The 20,959-nt window shown below is 40.3% G+C and overlaps 1 protein-coding gene across 9 annotated transcripts in view; it reads right to left on the bottom strand.

The window, feature by feature from the left end:
- Camk2d (calcium/calmodulin dependent protein kinase II delta) overlaps nucleotides 1-20,959 on the bottom strand; it is a 261,335-nt gene that overhangs the window by 151,142 nt on the left and 89,234 nt on the right. For all 9 annotated transcript variants that reach the window (XM_036189904.1, XM_036189909.1, XM_036189908.1 and 6 more), the window contains exon 3: nucleotides 20,857-20,916. In XM_036189904.1, the coding sequence (XP_036045797.1) occupies nucleotides 20,857-20,916 (60 nt within the window). The remainder of the gene's footprint in view (nucleotides 1-20,856; nucleotides 20,917-20,959) is intronic.

Here is a 20,959-nt window from a genome sequence, read left to right as displayed (position 1 = left end):
GCTCTATAGAGAAAGTTCTAGAATGGCCAGGGCGATACAGAGAAACCCTATCTCAGATAGATAGATAGATAGATAGATAGATAGATAGATAGATAGATGGATGGATGGATGGATGGATGGATGGATGGATGGATGGATGGATAGATAGATAGACAGACAGGTAGATAGATAGATAGATAGATAGATAGATAGATAGATAGATAGATAGATAGATAGATAGATAAGTAGGTAGATATATAGGTAGGTAGATAGATAGATAGATAGAGGGATGGATAGATAGATGGATAGATGGATGGATGGATGGATGGGTGGGTGGGTAGATAGATAGATAGATAGATAGATAGATAGATAGATAGATAGATAAGTGTACTTTATAAACTAAAACCCTCTGGATAAGTGAGACAGTTGAGTGGCTTGAACTGTTTGGGAGGCATCCAGGCTATGAGACCTGGACCTGTCCTTAGTGCATGAGCTGGCTGTTTGGAACCTGGGGCTTACACAGGGATACTTTGCTCAGCCTGGAAGGAGGGCACTGGACCTGCCTGTACTGAATCCACCAGGTTTAAATGAATCCCCAGGGGAGTCTTGGCCCTGGAGGAGATGGGAATGGAGGGGAGGGGCTGGGGGGAAGGTGGGGTGGGGGCGGGAGGGGGAAGGACAGGGGAACCCATGGCTGATGTGTAAAATTAAAACACAAATATAATAAAAAAAGGGAAAAAAAGAAAAAGAAGAGAGAAAAAATCCATAATTTTAACAAGGAGAAAAAACAAAGAGCTATATTGAATGCAAAAGGACACCAAAACCAATAGTGTCTGTCACAGCTTCAAGGGATGTCATTTGTAAATCAATCAAGAGTGCATTCACAGAAATGAGATGGTCATGCGGTGTCTATTTCCTGTAAAAATCTATAGACACTGTTGTATAAATGGAACCATAGTGCTTTGTTTCCATGTATCAGTTCAATGAGTGTCCTGAACATTTAATGTAACATGTAATTCTGGGAAACTTTCTAGGTATGAGGGGAATATATAGAAAGCAGAACAGCCTCGGAATAAAACCTCCTAGGATTTTATTCCTATTTCCAGGGAAGTAAAGCAACCTAGGCCTTCTCCATTCTATCCAGAATGAGAGGCATCAATCCCCAAGAGCACCACACCTTAAGAAGCCTGGGTGAGTCAAGGCTCTCCTTGCCCCAGCACACACATTTGCTTATAATTTTTACACAATAATTACTTATAACCTTTACTTGTAATTATCTTCACATAACAGTACATGGGCTGGGTTCTAGAAAATCATAGAAAAGAGATGGAGTCTTTGTTTTGTAGGAGCATGTCAATAAAAGTGAGGGTGTCACTCGCTTGGAGAAAGTGCAGAGAGAAAACTATAAAAACATATAACTGATACACTACATAGCATGAGAAAACATTTTTTTTTTTTTTTGCTGGATTTTTCAGTATGAGTTTTAAGTGAGGGTACCAAAATCCTTTTCCTTGGTAATTACTTATGCTTCTCAATAAATAAAAATGGACATGTATGAAAGTTTAAGCCCAAACATGTCTGTCTGTGTACCCACAGGCTGGAGTCTGAATCCAGCACAGACAGTGTTAGATGGTGTAAGACAAGCATTGTTTTTCCTCCCTACCATTTTGCTGTTGCTTATTTTAGTTTTTACACTTTTAGGATTGAGCCCTGGGCTTCATGTATGCTAGACAAGTGCTTTACCACTGTGCTAATAAATCATATCTCAGCTCTGGAATAGTTACTGTTAAAAACGCAAGATGAATACAACTTTAAGCTCAAAAAGCATATGATTCAGAGAGGAGATTATTCACAGTTAGTAGACACTTTGGTAAATCCTTTATTTCTGAAACTTCGAATCCTCCTAACAATGTGAGCTAGAGTTTATACTATCTGCACAGACTTGGTTGGCAGAGCTGGGGAAGAAAAAGAACTTATTTCTGTAAAAACAAGTAGGAAATAGAAGGCTCGGGACTCAAAGTTCTGATGAACTTCAAAGCTAGCGATTGCAAACTGGTTCTTGGTTGTGTTTGAACTCTACCTAAAACCAGAAGGTGAGCATAATCAGAAAGTCGAGGAAAACAATGACACGGACATAAATGTCCGCACTTCCTAGCCACTTTAAGTGAGGAATTCGCATTTGGGGTTTGGACTCCATGTTTGTAGTCTATCTGTAAGCCCTGAGAGGAGACAAGGTAAGAACGAAGTCCTCAGCCAAAGCCAGCGAGTGCTGGACCAGCACTGCACCCACAGTGAGCTGTCCTGCCATGCCTCTTGGCAAGGCTGGCATTTGTTCTGATTGACTCACACTCAGACCACACCATTTGTTCCGTACTTTAAGTAGCATTTCTATTTGCACATTGTCATCTTCTGCTTTTATATTTCCAGCTGTGCCCTCCACCGAAGCTCGGACTTGCATCCGGTGCTGTTGGCATCTCAACCGGGCAGTCTGATGGTGTTTAGGGACTAAAGGACCAGTAACTAATCCTCTCCTCTCCTTCACAACCTCCCCTGGGGAAATTCCATTCTTCCAGTTTTGTTAACCTTCTCCCTGACTTCCCAGCATGCACCCCACATCTGAGGATGGAGACATCTCCACTGCTGCCACTTATGCCCAAGTCACTAACTACAGCAGCTGCCTTCTGAGTTGCTTTCCAGCCCTCTGCTCTGGCCCTTGTCATCTCCTTACACCATGGTAGTTAGAGTCACCTCAACCAAGAGACCAAAGCAACTTCCTTCTCTCTTCATGATATTCAAAGCCTTCCAGGCTGTACAAATTGGTGTGGGCAGCTGGAGAAGTAGAGCCTGGTGGTTTAAATAGCACACACTTAGTTCTCCCACTGTCTGAAGCTGGGAAGTCTAAGGCTTAAAGGAAAGGCATCCTTCCTGGCAGGCTGCCGGTGGTTCTTGCGTCCTCAGAAGAAAAGGCATCCTGGTCTCTTCTTTAATCTTAGCAGGATAGCCCCACCTATGATCACTTCATTTAGGTTCAGCCACCTTCAGAAGACTCATAGGTCGGACCTCTAAAGACCATCACATTTTTAGGAGAGAGGGCTTCAATTATGAGCAGGGGTAAATATTCACTCCATATGCTATCTCACATAGACAGAAAGGCAAGTTTGTCTCCAGAGTGCAGAGCCTCTGGCCCCTTTCTGGTACCATTGCTATGATATCTGGTCTCCTCACTCCACATCGTGCCATCTGGCCAGGCTGTGTCTGCCCTCATCCAGGCCAGTGAGGCTGAACCACACCTGTCCTCCAGTGCCTACAAAGCTTCTCCCACCCCTTCCTCAGAATATGGCTCATTATAGCAATATAGCTTAGGACCAGCTTTATCATCTGTTTATTGTCAGTTTGGTTCACTGTTGTACTGAAGGTGTCCGGAGGATAGAGTTTTAAAAAGGACAAATGCATGAACAAATGAATAAATATAACTTTGCAAGCTGACTAGAATTCTAAATCTGCAGTGATTTACATCCCTGTAAACAGCTCTACGTCCAAAACAAAGCATGCCCCAATGTTTTATTTTATTTTATTTTATAAAGTAAAAACAACAAAATAATGTTTTACATCACAGGATGTGTAATCTCAGCACTGGGGAGGCAAAGGCAGATAGATCTCTGTGATTAGGAGGCCAACCTGGTCTATATAGTGAGACTCTGTCTTCACAAAAACAAACAAACAAACAAAAGGTATCAAGTAGAGGTAAGAAAGTTGACTGAGAGTAGAGTACACGGGGAAGTTATTTAAAGTACAATTACTACTTTGATAAACTCGGAGGCCCTTATCTTTCTTCCCTTGGTTTCATCTGTGTTTGGTTTCACTAGTCCTCACCGAGGAAGCTAAATGCATTCTTTTGTTTCAATTTGGCCACACAATCAACAATGTCAGCCGCAAGCACACAATAATCCGACTATTCAGGAGATTGAACTCCATCATCTTGAGATTTACAAAGTTATGAACTTGGATGCCAACAAAATACCCCCTAAGAAAGAAGCCAGTAATCTTCCTTCACAAAACATATATGAACATAAAAATTGCTGGGATTTAGTCTCTAGGTTTTGTTGCCGATACTTTACTGTATTGGCTGTGACAGGCTGCCTAGGCAAACCAGAGTTCAATGCTTCTGAAGCAGCAATAAACACTCCAATCTTGTCACAAAGACTCAAGCAGAACTGGTTTCCTAGGGCTACATGGTTAGTGTAGAGCTAGGGAAAGGATGATGAGCCTATCCGTGTCCACCACAACCCAGACCCAGTGCTATCTGCCCTCTCCTCCCATCTCCTGTCTGACACTGGTTAGTTCTGTTTTCCTTAGTGTTTCCATAAAAAGAACAGTGGTGTGCATTCTCTTCTGCCACACTGCCGCTGCGCAGTTCCAGTGCCCGCCCTACTAGATACACGGAGTCTGCTGAGCAGCAGCTATATGCAGTAATTTACACATTTGTCAAAATCTGATATGAAAAAAACAAGTTTAGATAAGAAGGAAGATGCCTGATTAGCCAGATCATGTGGAAAATTATGGATCTGGAATGGAAACACAGAAAAAAGTTCTGCCTCGAACAAAAGTTCCAGTTGTGTGTGTGTGTGTGTGTGTGTGTGTGTGTGTGTGTGTGTGTGTACGCGCACGTGCCTGCATGTATAGGGGTGGTGAGAGAATCACGGTGTGTAAGAGGAGGAATGAGCTAGGTATTTGGACAATGTGAACATGTGAATAACGAGAACCAGGCAGGAAGTTCTTGTTGTCTTTTCTGGGGTGTGACTCCCACAGAGGGAACGCCCAAGGAGGAAGGCTAGGTACTTACAAGATACAGAATGTGCTCTTGGTGCAGACAGCTGCACTTTTAGGAAAACAGCTTGGAGTTAGTGGTTAAAGGCAAGGGGCTAGATTATGACATTTGCAAAGTGAGGTTTAGGAAAAGAGAAAGAGAATTCCACGTTGGTGAGCAGTTAGAGCTTTTAGCAAGCACCCACTGAGGTTTTGTTCCTATTCTGATTTTGTACAAGAAATTCTAAAGGAAGTACTACCCAAATGCCCTCCAAATCTGTCCCCTCTTAACTCTACCCAAAAAAAGAATAACTTAAATACGGAGACATTCCAAGGATGGGAAACTGTGTTATGGGCTAAACAGTGGGGAGGGCAGAACTTCCCAAGTGACTTAAAAGGCACAATTTTAATCTATCCTTTCCCCCAGACTTCTTCATGACACTCAGAAAAAACAACAGCGACAACATAAAATGCTTAGTAAATTCTGAAGCTATAAATAAGGATACAAATGGTTGGTATAACACATAGTTGTAAGGACATCTTGTCTGATAGTCCCTGAAGATAAAGCATGAATAAAGTCCCTCAAGTCAAGGAGCTAAATTCTAGGGCAATCTCACATGTGAATAGATAACATGGCACTTAAGCCACTCCCACCTGCCCAACACCTCTAGACAAATAAGAAGAGGAAGCCCCCTCCTATCTCTGAACCACCCACCAAATTAGGGATGTCAAGAAATGTTGGGGATGATGTCTGGAGATGAGGCTGAAAGAGAAAGGAAGACCCAGCTGGGGGATGTGGTGTAGCTCAGGGGTATACATGCCTAAAAGGCTCCAACACCAGGGTCAGATCCCTAGCTTGAGGGAGGAAGAGGAGACAGACAAAGAATGAATGAATGAATATAAATCAACTGGACAGGGGAAGGAAAAAGGAACATTTAGTACCCAAAAAGTACAAGTAGAAAGACACTGAGAAAAGATGGGAAAATAAGACATTTCAGGCTCTAGAGATGGGTGTATGTGTCTTGAAACATATGTAGAGAGAACAATCTTAGGAACTCAGAAAGTCAGAAGTTTTCAATGTCAGGATTTTAGAATTTAGCTTGAGGAACTAAGGACCTCTAGAAAGGCCTTAAGAAAGGAAGCAGTATTGAGTCTGCAGCCTTATTAAAGATCCCCCACTCAGTAGCCAAAGAAAGCTCTAAGAAAAGCTTAGCAGAGCCTGGGTTATGGAGTGTGTGTTAAGAAGAAGAGACCATTTACACACCATTGGGAAAGTTAAAGGCAGAGAAATTTGATTGCATGGATTATCAAGGAAAAACAGGGGTGGGAACTTCAAGTCTGCAAGTGTACCTCTAATGTGGAGCAGGAGCTTTACAAGCTAACAGAAGCCTAGGAGTGGGTTTGAGTAGGGTGCAAAACAAAGACCATTTCAAACATGGTATTATTAAGAAGGTATTGAAACAAATCCACAAGAACATACCGGTAAGCAACAAGGAACACGTCTAGAGGAAAATGCTCAAATGGAGAGCAGAGTAAGGAAAACCAGTATGTTATTGAGACACCCTAGGTAGATTAAAGAGGGACACAGAGGAAGGGGAATTCACAGAGAAGACTGGAAATAAGAAGTTAAAGACAAAGAAGAAACCCAAGTGTACAAAAGCCTGAGGTGGGGACTAACTTTTTAAATCTCAAGGGATACTGAGGAACACTGGAACCAAGGGGGATCCAGTGGACTCAGTAAACAGGAGGTGATGGAGTCACCCAGAGCTCTTACACTCAACACCAGTGGAGGCCTGAACTGGACATAGAAGTTGGGGACAGAAAAGGCCTTGGTGGGGTCTTGAACCAGATATTCCGTCTCAAAAACTAGGAAATAATTTTTTTGAAGGTAAAGATGATTACGTGGTAGTGATCACAGACATAGTGTCTGATTTGGGGCTATATTGTGGTTTCTTCCCTCCCTGTCCTTAGAGAGAGTCAAGTGTATAGAAACATTCCACGACCGACACAACCCTCTATTCTTAATAATCTAGCCCTCTATTCTTAATATACCTAGTCTAGGCACTTCCTTTACATGCTCCCATGAACTGTCCCAGCTTCCCTCACAAGAAGGAATCTCGTGACATGGTTGGTACCATATTTCAGTACTTCATGCAAATGAGAAGCAATGCTGCTACACTGAGAGCTGTAGGGGACTTGTGCAGATGAGGAAGTAAACAACAGAAGGTTTGTCAGGCTGAAATGTGAACTTTGGAATCAAACAAGTGTATTTGAATCTTAGTTCCACCCTCTGTAAACTAAGCAAGCTCAACCAAATTTAATTAATGTCTTTGAGACTCATAGAGTCCCCATTTATATAGGCACACAATCAGTTACCAATGGTTAACTGAGTAAACAACAACAACAACCCCCCAAAAACCCCAAGATTAAGTCTACTAAGACTTGAAGAGTAGTTGGGAAAATAGCAAGATAATTATAATAAATATTTAGAACTGCATAAGCTTCAGGTTATTAGTATCTAACTATATACCTATCTTTCTTAAAACTTTCAATTTCCAAACAGAATAAAGAACTGGAAGTTTGGAATTCCGTGGAGTTATATTTAAAAAGATTATCAAGAAATTAAAGTACTACCCAAACCTTCAATAATTAGAATAATGCTATAAAATGAAATTGGTAAAGTTGCTGTTGGCCACTTAGTGAAAATGTTATACATTCTGCACTGGGATCAACCATGAGCCACTCACAGTGGTCACTAAATTCCTTAGTTTGCAAGATGAACATGAGGCTCAGACTAAGATAGACCCATGAAATAAAAGCAATACATTCCACTTTAACATTAAGAACAAGGGCAGGAGAATACCTGGACAGAACTGTAAAATAATCTAAGACAGAGTTCTCATAAAGAAATGAGGGGATGGGTATCTCGATGCTGTGTAACTCAAGGAACGCTGAGAGATCCAGAGAAATAGAAAACATTACTTGGAGATCAGTTACACTGTATTTCTTCCGTCTACATTCATCCCAGTTTGTAGCAAAAGAACGTGACATTTCAAGGGAAGGGATGAATTCTGTCTTGGAGGATGTGAGACAAACAAGGTAGAAAAGTCCAGGAAAAGCAGAAGACAAAAGAACAGGGTCAGAGGTAGTTGTCAAGATCCAGGTCATCCACAGGGCTGTTCCTGAAGTCATGCATGGGGGCTAAGGAGCCCAGCCTGCCAGTGTATGGAGTAAATTGTCCGCAGCCTCAGAAGTGCACCTCCAGCACGAGCTGAGACAGCAGTATCAATCACTAACAGTATGAGAGAGTCTGGAGCAGTGACAGCCTCTGAGGCCCGGGGACTCTGCTGCACTGCCTACACAAAGCAAGGATTGTTGCTTTCTGGCAGCTCACTGTTCCTGTCTATGCCTAAGCCAGAGAATATGAGTCAGAGTCTCTCACACTTTGCAGGGACACCATCAGCCTTTCCTTCCACTGACCATCTTGATAGCCTGCTGACTCTGGCTCTGTGCCTTAATATGATTTGCTTATTTCCTTCATTTGGAAAATTTGTTTATACCTGGTAACATTCAGAGCTATCTGCCTCCCATCTCTGTCACTGTCTCTCTTTTTCTCTGTCTCTCTCTGTATCTCTTTCGATCTCTCTCTGCAACAATACTACATGTCCTGATTAAACTGACTAAAGTCAGCTTCACAAATAAAAAAAAAAAAATAGGTTGAAAAATGATAGGAATTGCTTCTTAAGAAATTTGCAAATGAAGATGAATATGTTTTCTTCTGTACTCTCCTAGACAGGGCTTTTATTATGTCAAGTTATTTCATTCTGGTTTATATCCATCGCTGTCGGATGGGTTTCTATTATAGAAAAAGGCAAGCTCTCAACAGGGTCTACTCTAGATCAATTCCACAGGAGGAACAACTGGAGAACTCATGGTATTTGGGGAAAGGTAGGAAAGGATAGATCCCAAAAGAAAAAAAAAGAAGAGACAAGACATCATCAACAACACAATCCAAAGAAATGGGAAAATAAATACATAACTAAGGAAGCATCTTCTCAGTTTCTTGGCTGAGATGGGAGTGATTCCTCAAATGGGAGACAAAGCTGGCCTCGGTTATATACTGGCCAGAAGTTTAAAAATATGAGAAAAAGTCCAGAGGTGAAATGATCCTAGTGATATCATGTATGTATAAATTCAAAGATCATCTTAATCAAACAGTTGACTTACAAGAAAAAAAAAAAAAAAAGAGGGTTAGGCATGGTGGTATTTGCATCTAATACCCATACTTGGGAGGCAGGGGCAAGTCATCTCTGTGAGTTCAAGGTCAGCCTGGTCGACAAAGCAAGTTCCAGGCCAGCTAGGGCCACAGAGTGAGACCCTGTCTCAAACAACGACAATGAAACAAGAACAGAGGTTTGTCTGGACAGGGATTAACTTAGGCTCCAAACTAAGTCCCAAAGCTATGGGTGACCTGGGTGGGTAGCTGAGTAGTGATGCTTAAGGAGATGGGATACAGTCACCAACAACTTCATCCTGGGACAGAAAAAATTAGTGCAAGGGTGCCTGGAAACACAGGGAAGTGCTAACCAACCGGAAGGCACTACTAAAACTGAGCAATTGAGGAAAAGCCTTTCATGTTACATTAGACCTAGATTCTGCAGCAGAACTAATATACAAACTGGAGCAGCTTCCAGAACAGAAAGAATTTTGAATTATAAAGTCAGATAGGTTACCACTGTAGTTACCAGTTTAACTTCTCAGAATATGTGAAGTGGCCAGGAGCTACAGAGCTGTTTTCCAGAGTCAAGGAGGCGTCAAGAGAATTCAGCTCATATCCCAGTTTCAAGTAACCCACACAGCAAAGTCTTCTAGACTCTGAAGCAGGGATTAGGCAAACCCAGTCCACCATCTATGCTTATAGATGTGCCTAGCCATATCCCCCCCCCACTTTTTTTTGTTTGTTTTTTTTTTTAAGACAGGGTTTCTTTGTGTAGTTTTGGTGCCAGTCCTGGATCTTGCTCTATAGACCAGGTTGGGCTCGAACTCACAGAGATCCTCCTGGCTCTGCCTCCTGGGTCCTGGGATTAAAAGCGTGTGCCACCACTGCCTGGTGGATCTCATATTACTGATTGTGTGAAATAAATCAAAGAATAATATATTTCTAAAGATTTATTTGTTTTTATAAATATGTGTGTAGGGCCTCAAAAGTGTATATTTTCCATGTGCATGCAAGTTCCTAATGAGCCAGAAAACGATGTGAGAGCCCTTGGAACTGGAGTTCCAGGCCACTGTGTGTCACCTGGGTGTTGGGAACTGAACTCAGGCTCTCTGTAAGAACACTGATTGTTCTTCATTGTTGAGCCATCTCTTCAGTCCCTGAAGAATAATATTTTATGATGTATAAAAATTAAATTCAACTTTCAATGTCCATCAATAATTCTGCCAGGACACCATCACTCATGCCTTCCTTTATGAAATGGTATGATTGCTTTTACATAATAATAGAAGTAAGTGAGACTGGAGAGCCCAGGCACCTAAGCTAGGAGCATTTAGTAAGAGTATGCTTCCTTGGCAAACTGAGCAATCCTCAGTTCACAGCAGGACTCTCAACATCCTTTAAAGGAATCACATGCAGCAGGGCAAGCTGGTGATAACAGCAGTGAGACACACCAACACCTCTTTCTAGTGATGGGTTTTGCAATTTCTTCTGAATAGGCTTCAGCTTTAAATAACAGGGCAGTCTATTTAAGTGCTAAGCGTTTTTTTTTTGTTTTGTTTTGTTTTTTTTAATGTTCCTCCAAGCATGATGGCACAAGCTCTAATCCCAAAAATCTGGAGGCTGAGTTCAAGGACAGTCTGGAAAGAGGGAGAAAAATAATCCATAACTTTAATTTATGGTTTTGTCTCTGAGAGATCATCTAACCATTTCCCTGGAGGATGAGGAGGCAGCTAGCAGCTTTAGCGTTCCATCAGGTAAAAGAGACAAGGAACCACTTCCTCTCCTGACAAAAGGACTCAAGTTCTCTACAGAGTGAAAAGCAAAAAGCACAAGAACCTGGCCAAGAAGGCAGCACCTAGGAATGTGAGGGTAAGTGATGGGAGGCTGTTGGTGAAGGGCAGATTTATGAAAGAGGCATGTTGACAACCACCCCATGCACCCTTCCCCAAGGGCCCAACCAGATGGAGCCCAAAGCTTTGCTCTCAGGCTACAATCTTCCAGTAGGCATGGCTCAGCCTTAGGCCACTGGCATTCATTGTAACTAGAAGAAAACCAGTAGGCTTTCTTGTGATTGCATGAAACAGTCATGTCATAAATCCATGTTTATGTGACTTCTTAAATTGTACTAATAGAACTTTGTTACCTTTCTGATTATCTAGATTTGAGCCTAGTAAAAATAAACACGCCTGGGAAGTGACTCTCCACCAGGGCCTGCTGGAGATGACACTACACAGGCCAGTTTCTCCCTCATGGGATTTCTGGGATACCAGGAGGAAACCAATCAAGAAATAACTATAAGTATCCTGGTTAAGTGTGACAGAGAAGAAGAACGGAAGCCAGAAAGTTGTTAGGGATGCTTCGCTAGGCTAGGAGGCAAGCTGATACGCCATGGTGAGCTAGCAGAGGCAGCTTTCCCCTCTTCACCTTGTGGGTGGGGTAGCACAGGCCTGAGGGTAAGGGGGTGATGCTGAGGTTCTGGTAGAGAGGGATCTGCTCAGGAAGAGGTTCAGGCACTGCCCTACCATAGAACTCAGTTATAGCTAATGAAACACAAGTTGTTCAGAGGGACAAGGGCAGAGGACCAGAGGGAAACTGGAGATGGTGAGACCAGGATGGGAAGAGGAAAGGGCAGCCGTTCACTGGACGTGGCCATGCCAGCCCTTGAGGACTCCAGCTTGTTTTGAAGGCCATGGGAAGCTGCAAGTGAGTTTCTGAACAGAGGGGGACAGTGGTTACACTTTCAGCAGCCAGGACAATCTTTTAAAATTAAATTGGACGCTGTCATTTCCCTCGACAAACTAAAATCTCCCTAAAGGAAAAGCAAGGAACTGCATTCAATTACTCTGCCTATTTGCTCTCTCAAAAAATTAATATTGTTTTTGTTTTATAGAAAAAAATATCACACAGAGGCTGTGATATCTTCCTTTTTTTTTTTTTTTCTTCTTTGCTGGGCTAGCTGTTCCGCTCAGTTATCCCAGTGGCACGCCACTGACTCAGATTAATTGAGGAGAAGGCATGTCAAAATTAGGCAAAAGTTTGAATAATTCTACTTTATTTAAATGGATGTTGTTACCACTTGGTATGCGGCAGTGGGACTCAGGCTTGATATGGCTCAGTAATAAGACAGTTTTGCAAAGACAGAGTCAGCCTGTGTCAGCTCCCGGCTGTGCTTCCTTGGCTTCTGCTTCCACCGGACTTTCCATGCCTCAATTTCATTAGCAAATGTAAATTATTCCAAACCAGTTCACCCTCCTCACTAGACGTGCCCTTTACTTGAAGGAGATCTACTGACTGATTCTTCAGGTATGTAAGGAAGATGCACAGTTCTGGAGATACACCTATAAGAATGTCTATTTGCCACTTTTGTCTTACTGTTACAGTGGTTTTGACATCTAGGTTGCACAGCCTTGGACCTGATAATTAATGATTATAATGTGCTGTCCTGTGCAATGAAGAATGCCCTGCAGCATGGTCCAAAGATGCCAGCAGGGTACTCCCAGTTGTGGTGCTAAAAAACACTTCCATACATTGCCAAATACCTCTAGGAGAAGAAGAAAGTGAAGGGACCAGAGTCCCTGAAGGCTGAACATATTTATCTAAAATTTAAAAAAAAAAAATCTGCTTTAAATTTTCCTTTAAGCATATCCAGAATGAAAATAATCTAAGAAAAGTATTGTTATTGCTTTTTATAAAACTTTTTGGTTCAATAACTAGTCTTCTCATCTGACTATGATCTCTACTATAACATAATTATACTACAATGCTGGTGGGCTCACCCACATTCACTGTCTCTGGTATGCAACGGGGATCATGAAATATAGATTCATACTCTCTAGAATAAAACACAAATATACAAACATACAAATTTAAACAACTGAACCAGTTTGAGACACACAATTAGCAAAGACATGGAAGAGCAGAGAGAACATTCTAAGTCACAACTGGGAGGTACTGCTTATGCATTCATTATCAAAGCTAAATCTGACCTGACTCTCACTGAGTAGCTTTCACTTTTGGCCCAGGAGGGCAATCACAGTTATCGCCACCCATTTCGATTCCGAAGAGGAGAACACCAAAGGTAAAAAGTTCACAGATTCTGCCAAGAGGCCAAAGATCAGAAGTTTGAACAGCATTTGGGGTGTGTGTGTGTGTGTGTGTGTGTGTGTGTGTGTGTGTGTGTGTGACATGTTTTCTTTTTCTTCCATGGTCCACTAAGAATGGTATTTTTCCAGTCCTTAATAATAATAATAATAATAATAATAATAATAATAATAATACAATCATGTTCTCCACTCATCTAAATTTCTTCTATTTCACAACTTTGTTTCTCTCCTTTGTTCTCCATTAGCAGATGAAGAAAGGGATCAGTGACTGTAATCACCCCAATTAGAAACCTCAGGGTAACCTCCCTTCTCATCTGCCACAACTTAACCACTGCCCAAGCCCTCCTGAAGTTACACCTTTAAAAATACAGTGACATCTCTAGTACTTTTCCCTTCTCATCTAGCTGCCATGCTATGGTTCAGTATCCACCATGCCCTGACACCTAGGATAAATTCCAAAGGCTTTCAAATGCTCTCTCTATACCAATTTCTCCTGATGCCAAACACCTTTGCCTTTTACTACCATTAAATTCTTCTGAGAAATTGATAATCCTTAAATCTTTAATAAATTACCTAGTTTCTACAGACTAAAGACCAAATCCCTTCCCTTCAGAGGTAGAATTTCTCCACAGTCAGTCTCCATGGCTGACAATAAATCATTCCAGTTCTCTGTCCTCAGGAATGATAAGGACTTTTACAACTCATGACTTTAATATTCTTAGACTGTATTTCACGCTTTGGTGGCTCCTAATTAACAGCTTCATTACAGAATGTAACTGTGCTACACTATAGTTGCATAAGTAACGCTTGGCTCTGGGCTTGGGATCAAGGACGATGCCTCGGTCAGCTTCGTGGTCTTCCAATACTTGAGCTGTAATAGTTGGTGATTTGGCTAACTACCAGACTCATCCAACCTCTATTCCCTGGAAACAGTTGAGAGCTTCTAAAACTATTTATACATTGTTATTCATTGGCTTTTTGTTGCATTTGTACCATTACTCACACAGGTATCATTTTCTTTAATTCCCAAGTCAAATGTGTATATAAAACTCATGTAATGGTATTTAATAAATTATAAACAAAATGACAAGTGGGGAAAATTGTATTTTTAAAAGCATTTAAGAGCTAATCAAAATACAATGTTGTTTCACCAGTTCAAAGTATATAAAAATAGAGAAGACAAAAGCTATTTTTTTAAAATAAATATCCCACACAAATGCATGTAAATGGAAAAATACTGGTGTTTCAAAAATGATAATTTTGGATGTGCTTACAAAGCAAATATTTATAGAATGTAAGAGTCCTCTTAGATAATTGCAAAAAAAAGAGTAACAACAAAAGACACATTTATTTTCTCAGAATAACAGATGAAAGACAAATACTTCAAAATAATATGCTCATAAAACTTCCATATTCTTTGGTTTTTTTCAAGCTATTAAAAAATTACTTACTATTTTTAAAATATGTAGTGAATAAATTCATTACTAAAAATCTAAAGTTTGAAAAATGAATTACAAAAAATTGTAAATGTTATTAGTATAAGCAAACCAAATATTTTTTTCTGTCAACTCATAGGAAATAAATTTAAATTACTACTTAAAGTAAAACACGTGAAAGAACATTTCAAGTGAGGAACAGAAGTCATTCCTCTGAATTTTCCCATTTCCTTCAATACAGGGTATTGGTCTTAAAACTAAATGGTAAAGGTAATGTTATAGCAAATGAGACCCATAAGTTCATGGTAAGTTAATTCAACCTGGATCTGATTTTGTTACATGATGCACTGTAAATCAAACTCAGAGGCAAAACTATCTACCCATGGAGCATTTCCAAAGAAGATAAAATTTCATATTTAAATTTATTAGTAATAAATATTTAGAGCTACTTTTCCCAATGCAGAAACTTTTCTACCATAATAAATGACAGCTAACAAAATGCCCAAAAACAAATGCTATAATCACATGTTAAAGTACACTCTCAGAAACTATCTCAACAATCCACCATGGTCTGGGCATGGTGGCACACATCTGTAACCTCAGCACTCAGGAGATGGGTGGTCCAGGCCAGTCTGAGCACACAGAAAGACTTTATAAAAGGAACTTAAAAAAAATTACTAACACCTTTAAATTAGTACCTCACTATTCCGGGTGCGTTAAGAAAGTTTATTTTAAAGACATTCATCATGTGCTTACATGATTCATGATACCACTAGTCATCACTCAGTACTCAGCATCATTTAGCAACTTAATCCTGCCTTCTCCCCCCACACAGTGTTTTGCAATAAGTTTTTTAAATATTATACAATATCACATCAGTTGCCATTTTATGTTGTTTCCTCAGCTTTCATTGCTTTCTGACAAATATTTGGTGCACTTTTTCTAATCAATGAGAAAAGAGTAAAAGACTATCTTGTACAACATGTAAAGTACAGAATTTATTGCAGGTCAGTTGTGGTCATCTAAATGACAGGGCAATTTTGTCACCAAAATACTAACCTGTGTCACTGAAGAGTACTTGGTTCTATAGAAACTGTCTTAATCATTAGTGTTTAAATAATCTAACGCTGGCTGATGTTTCCTTCCAGCAAAAGGGTCTAAAGATAAAGACCCAAATCAGGAATTTCTCTAGGTAAGAGAACTGGTCTGAGCAATCATCATAAAATCTTAAAATTATTTTCTGTACATCTGAAAGAACAGGGTGACTAACCCAGACTGCTACAGTGAGTAGCAGCAACATGGAGCATACAAGATCTGGGTTGTGATGCTGGAGTACAGACATGTGGATTCCAACCCACCATACCAAACATGGTTAAACCGAGCAATCTCTACAGGCTTTCATTCCCATTCCTTGTCTATAAAATGGAGAAAATAATCACATCTGTTTGCTATAGAAACGAAAAGGTGGAACACATAGGAAGATTGCCCTTAGACAAGTACCCAGTAACACAATTTTATTATTAATTCTAGAGGCAAAGTTCTTTGGAATTCCAACACAACATTATTTATTTATTTTCAAATCTTAATGTGATAGCTTGTGATAGGTAAGTTTCAATTAACTGTCAATAATACAAAAAATGTTGGTGGGGCAATGACACAATAATATTAGTATGAATAAATGATATTCAGGTTGCCTTTCTACTCAAAAGTCTACATAAGAAATGATGAATTTCACTTTCTGTCAGGTATTATAAATGGTATAAAACTGCCGTAACACTATGTGAACAAGGAGGGTGGGAGGAAGGACAGAAGAAGGAAGGAAGGAAGAAACTAAGGGGTGGAATGAAGGAAGGAGAAAGAAGAAAGGGAATGAGAGAGGAGGTGAAGGGGGGGAAAGAAGGGAAGGAGATGGAGAGGCTGGGAGCCAGGCAGGAAGGGCAGAGAAGGAGTACAGATAAAAATAAATTTTGAAAAAAAAAAAGTATTTGTAAGGGGAAAAGTCTCTTCCTGCTGTTTTTCCCATATATTGGAAAGGACAATCAACTCTTCAGGCAGTAATATATTATAGGAAATTTAGCCTTCACACCAAGTAATCAAGATAAAGAGGTGAGATATAATCAAATAAAACAAGAACGCTTTGCTTTTTACACTAAACAATATGTGGCCTTATTTTCCTGTCAAAAAGTCACTAGAGAAAGTAGCTCAGCAGTAAAAATTATTCCCTCCGTGTAAATAAGATGTTGTGAATATTAGAACAATCAACAACAGAGGGAGAATTCATGTGGATAAACTGAGAAGTGTTACTGTGGGGGATGCTGAATCCCCATCATACAAAAACCAGATTTCAGTCCTGCCGCATGTGACCAGTGGGCTCTTAGCATTTTTATTCCTTTTCTTGGAGACTAATCAGTATTTACTCAACCCTGCCTGCCTTCTCTGTGTTGCTTTCTTTCAAAGGATTCAAAGCTAGAAACACCACAGTGATGGTTATTTATTCATTTGTTGAGTGATGACAGCATTATTTCGGCTTGACAGTCATGGTGCCTGGCTACACTAGTTCTCTACAGGACCTGAGGATGCTGGAGACAAGTGCTGGCAGAGTAGAATGGAAAAAATGGAATTTACAGGTTGGATGAAGTGAGTGATCTGCTAAAAGAGCAGAAAGACACACACACACACACACACACACACACACACACACACACACGTCATTGCTAATATTGTCCTGTGGGAATTTGAGGGATGGTATGTTTCCAAGATCAGGAAGGTCTAGGATGGTGGTCACAGTGTCAGTTTGCTGTGTAACCCTCACACCCACAGAGGCAGGGGAGGGAGGGAGAACAGCACCTCTTGAGAGCCCTGTGTGATGATGACCTTTGCATACGCTTTGCTACTGGGGACCTTTGGTCTCTATCTGCAGATTCTAAAGTAGGCTTAGATCATCCCTAAGGAAACTCAGAGGCTCATAGTTTAGGAAAATAAAATTATGTAGATCCTTAATGTACTTAGCAATCATAGGCCTGAAAAACTTCTTCATAGGAAGTGGAGCATCTCTATATGAGGTCAACACTTGTCAACAAATGCAACTTCATGTGCTGTTACATGTGTCATATAACAAAACCTGTGCAGACAGAACATGTTCTGAAGTAGCTCTACATTAAGATGTGTTTTTCAGTATTTGACCTATTTTACTTTATGTTATAGAGTCAGTGTGTCTTGTATCCCAGGGGGGCATTAAATGCACTATATAGCTAAAGATGGACTTGAACTCCTGGTCCTTCTGCCTCAGTCTTCCAAGCACCGAGGTTACAGGTGTTGACCATGTTGGTCAAGTGATTGAACTTTATCATTTACTGCCCATCCTATACATCAGAGGAACTTGGGTGAGCCAAACAACCTCAGTTTTGTTGTTATTAAAAACAGAACAAAATTGCCTACATCTTTGCAGTCATCAAGTTAGCATCTCTAAACACCAGTGCCTCTTTATAAAGGCAATTAAAGAGGTATGGTCATCAAGGATTCAGTCATTTGAAAATTATGTTGGAGATTATGTCAGAGATTCAAACAATGTTTCCTCAATTATTGAAACAAAACACTGAATGTATACTATCTAATTTATGGCCTGTTATTAGAATGCAAGAGTTGTGACGCTTTGAACGCTATTCTCTCTGACTGTGTGCACTGCACTTGGCTATAGTCTGCTTTGCACACAGAAGGCAAAGCCAATCAGATTAAAATCCTCCCACTGTCCTACTGGCCTCCCATTGCACTCAGAAGGCAAGCCAAGCTCCCTCACCCAGCATATGCAGCCCCATGGGGCTAGACACCCACCCTGCCTGCTCATTCTTTCCACTCTGGCTGCTCCCTTCACTCTTCCTGACAAGAGCCTTCTAGCGGGAACTGCTCTCCTCCTGAGAGTGCTCATGACTCTCCCACAGTTGTGTGCACGTCAGTTTAAATGTGACTCCCCTACACACAGTCATATTCTACGGGACAAGCCATTTTAACGTAGTGACAAACGTGCTCTTCTTTTCAAACAGGCCCATCTTTGGACCCTGCTCATGACCTGCTTAGGACAGTCTGTGACTAAAGAATCCTGTCAGTCATGCTGCATGTTAGTATGTGACTGACAGTGCCGCTCACTTCTTTCCCATAGTGCAGTAGTCAGGGTAAAAAATCTGTCTTCATTGCTAACTAGCATCTGACTCTACTCTTTAAAAAACAAAAACAAAACAAAACAGGAGCCACTCAGTCTCCACATGTCCAATTACCCTACATCAACTCCAAGTACCAGGAATTTCTGTGATATTATCTGGAGGTTGGCTTGTTTACACACTCCAATGCAAGGTTTGGAGGCAGAGACATCCTCTCTCTCAACTAGTGCTTCCCTGACTTTGTGACAGGCCAGCACACCGCTAACCTAGCCCTCTATTCTCCATGCTATATTGAGTGGGACAGTTCTTACAAAATGTGTAACATAGTAAGAAGGTACACACCGAAGAATGCTGAAAGTTAGCCATGCATAAGTTTCATTAAAAAAAAAAAGTCAGAAACATATAAAACAAACATTACAAACTGTTTCCTCCAGTTTCTTATTTAACCATCATTATATTTTTCTGAAATTATTTCTAAGTGTACATATTGCTTTTTCAATCAGAAAAACATGTTTTAAAAAGCACAGAAGAAAAGTTGTTTAATAAATTGTTACTTTGGGGTCCTTTAAAATGTTTCTCTTTAGGGAAAAAAACGAAATATGTTTATTTACTGTAAGTTCTCAAGACTTGACTCTGTGGTGGTATATGCCTAAAACTGAGAGGCAATAGGAGGTAGATCTCTGTAACTTCCGGGCCAGCCTAGCCTACATAGTGAGTTTCAGACCATGCAGTGAGACCCTGTCTAAGAAGAAAAACTGAGGGAAAAAATGAAAGAAGAATTTCAAAGAATTTCACGGGGAGAAACTGTCAAACATAGTGTCTGTTTTCTTGAAGTTTTTAAATGTAACAGATTTTTAAATTATAGATAAACAATGCAGTAAAAAAGAGCAAACAATAAAATACAGGTTAAGAACCTCAGCTGCTGGGCAATCCAGGCCCCTCCTGGGTTCTCTGTGCAGTCCAGGGCAGCAGTGAACACCAGCTACAGGAAGCCCTGCTAGACAGCACCGCCCTTCTGCTCTCTCCAGGGAGCTCAGGTGCTCTTTCATATTTATTTATGTGTTGTTTTGAGGCAAGGTCTCACTATGCAGCCTCCGCTGGTCTGGAACTCAGAAATTCACCTGTCTCTGACCCCTGCGTGCTGGGATTAAAGGCATGCTCCACCATGATGCCTTTCTTTCTCATGGAGCCTTCTCAAGAGGAGTCTACTCAAATTCTCCACTCAGACTGATAGGATCCTAAACGAACGTTTCTCTGAACTGGAATCCCTAAATGGGGCAGGCTAAGTCAAAAGCAACTGAGGTGATAACGGCCTAGTTCTTCTTCCCATCCTTTACCAGCAGCCGCTGAACAATTCTTAATTACACTCACACACAAACAGATTCCAAATACTACCATACACTGGATATGTGTGTGTGTGTGTGTGTGTGTGTGTGTGTGTGTGTGTGTGTGTGTGTGTGTTTTCTTTTTGCCCAATTTTTAGCTCCTTAATGGTCTCATATGGGTATACATATGTGTTTGTTTTGTTGTTGTTGTTGTTGTTGTTGTTTTTATACTGTTTGTCTATGAGGAATTGCTACTTCTTGAAAAACTATAGCTACAAATTTTAATAAGCAATGCCTGTTTTTACAACTCCTGTCCTGATTGGGTGAAATGCCATTGTTGTTGGTGGTGGGTTTTTTGTTTGTTTGTTTGTTTGTTTGTTTTTTAATTTCAGAAGTGTCCAGAGGAATACTGTGAGCTAACACAGCGGACTCCAAAACATGTTAAAATAGAGTGAATAAAACATAGTCAGATGTTACTTAATTCTAAATTATTCTCAGCATGCTCATCGGCTAATGTACAATCAATGTTCAGTACAACAGGAAATATACAAGATTTATTTCATTGTTATATTCATTTCTACAAAACAAGGTAAAGCTACTTAATTGAAGTATTTTTTAAAATTTTCAATCTTGCTTGAGAAATTGTATTAAAAGGGATGATGTAATAAAATACATATTAATAACTTAGAAAAGATCAAATGTAACCATGATCAAGAGATTACAATCTATTTGTTAGTAGCTGTAAATACTCTGTACTGAAATTAAAACTTTTACTATAGTTTCATATAGCACATAACATATATCATTTAAGATATGTTGAAAATATTTCCTCACCAATATTGGGGTGCTTCAAAAGACGGCAGATTCTAGCTTCCCTTTCCAGTTTCTGGTGATCTGTTGAAAAAAGGTAGAGAAAAAATAAATTACAAGAAGGCCA

The sequence above is a fragment of the Onychomys torridus genome, chromosome 6 (assembly GCF_903995425.1).
Source record: "Onychomys torridus chromosome 6, mOncTor1.1, whole genome shotgun sequence".
NCBI classification, from domain to species: Eukaryota; Metazoa; Chordata; class Mammalia; order Rodentia; family Cricetidae; genus Onychomys; species Onychomys torridus.
Note: the sequence above shows the minus strand (reverse complement) of the source record. Positions and strands in the feature narration are given on the sequence as shown.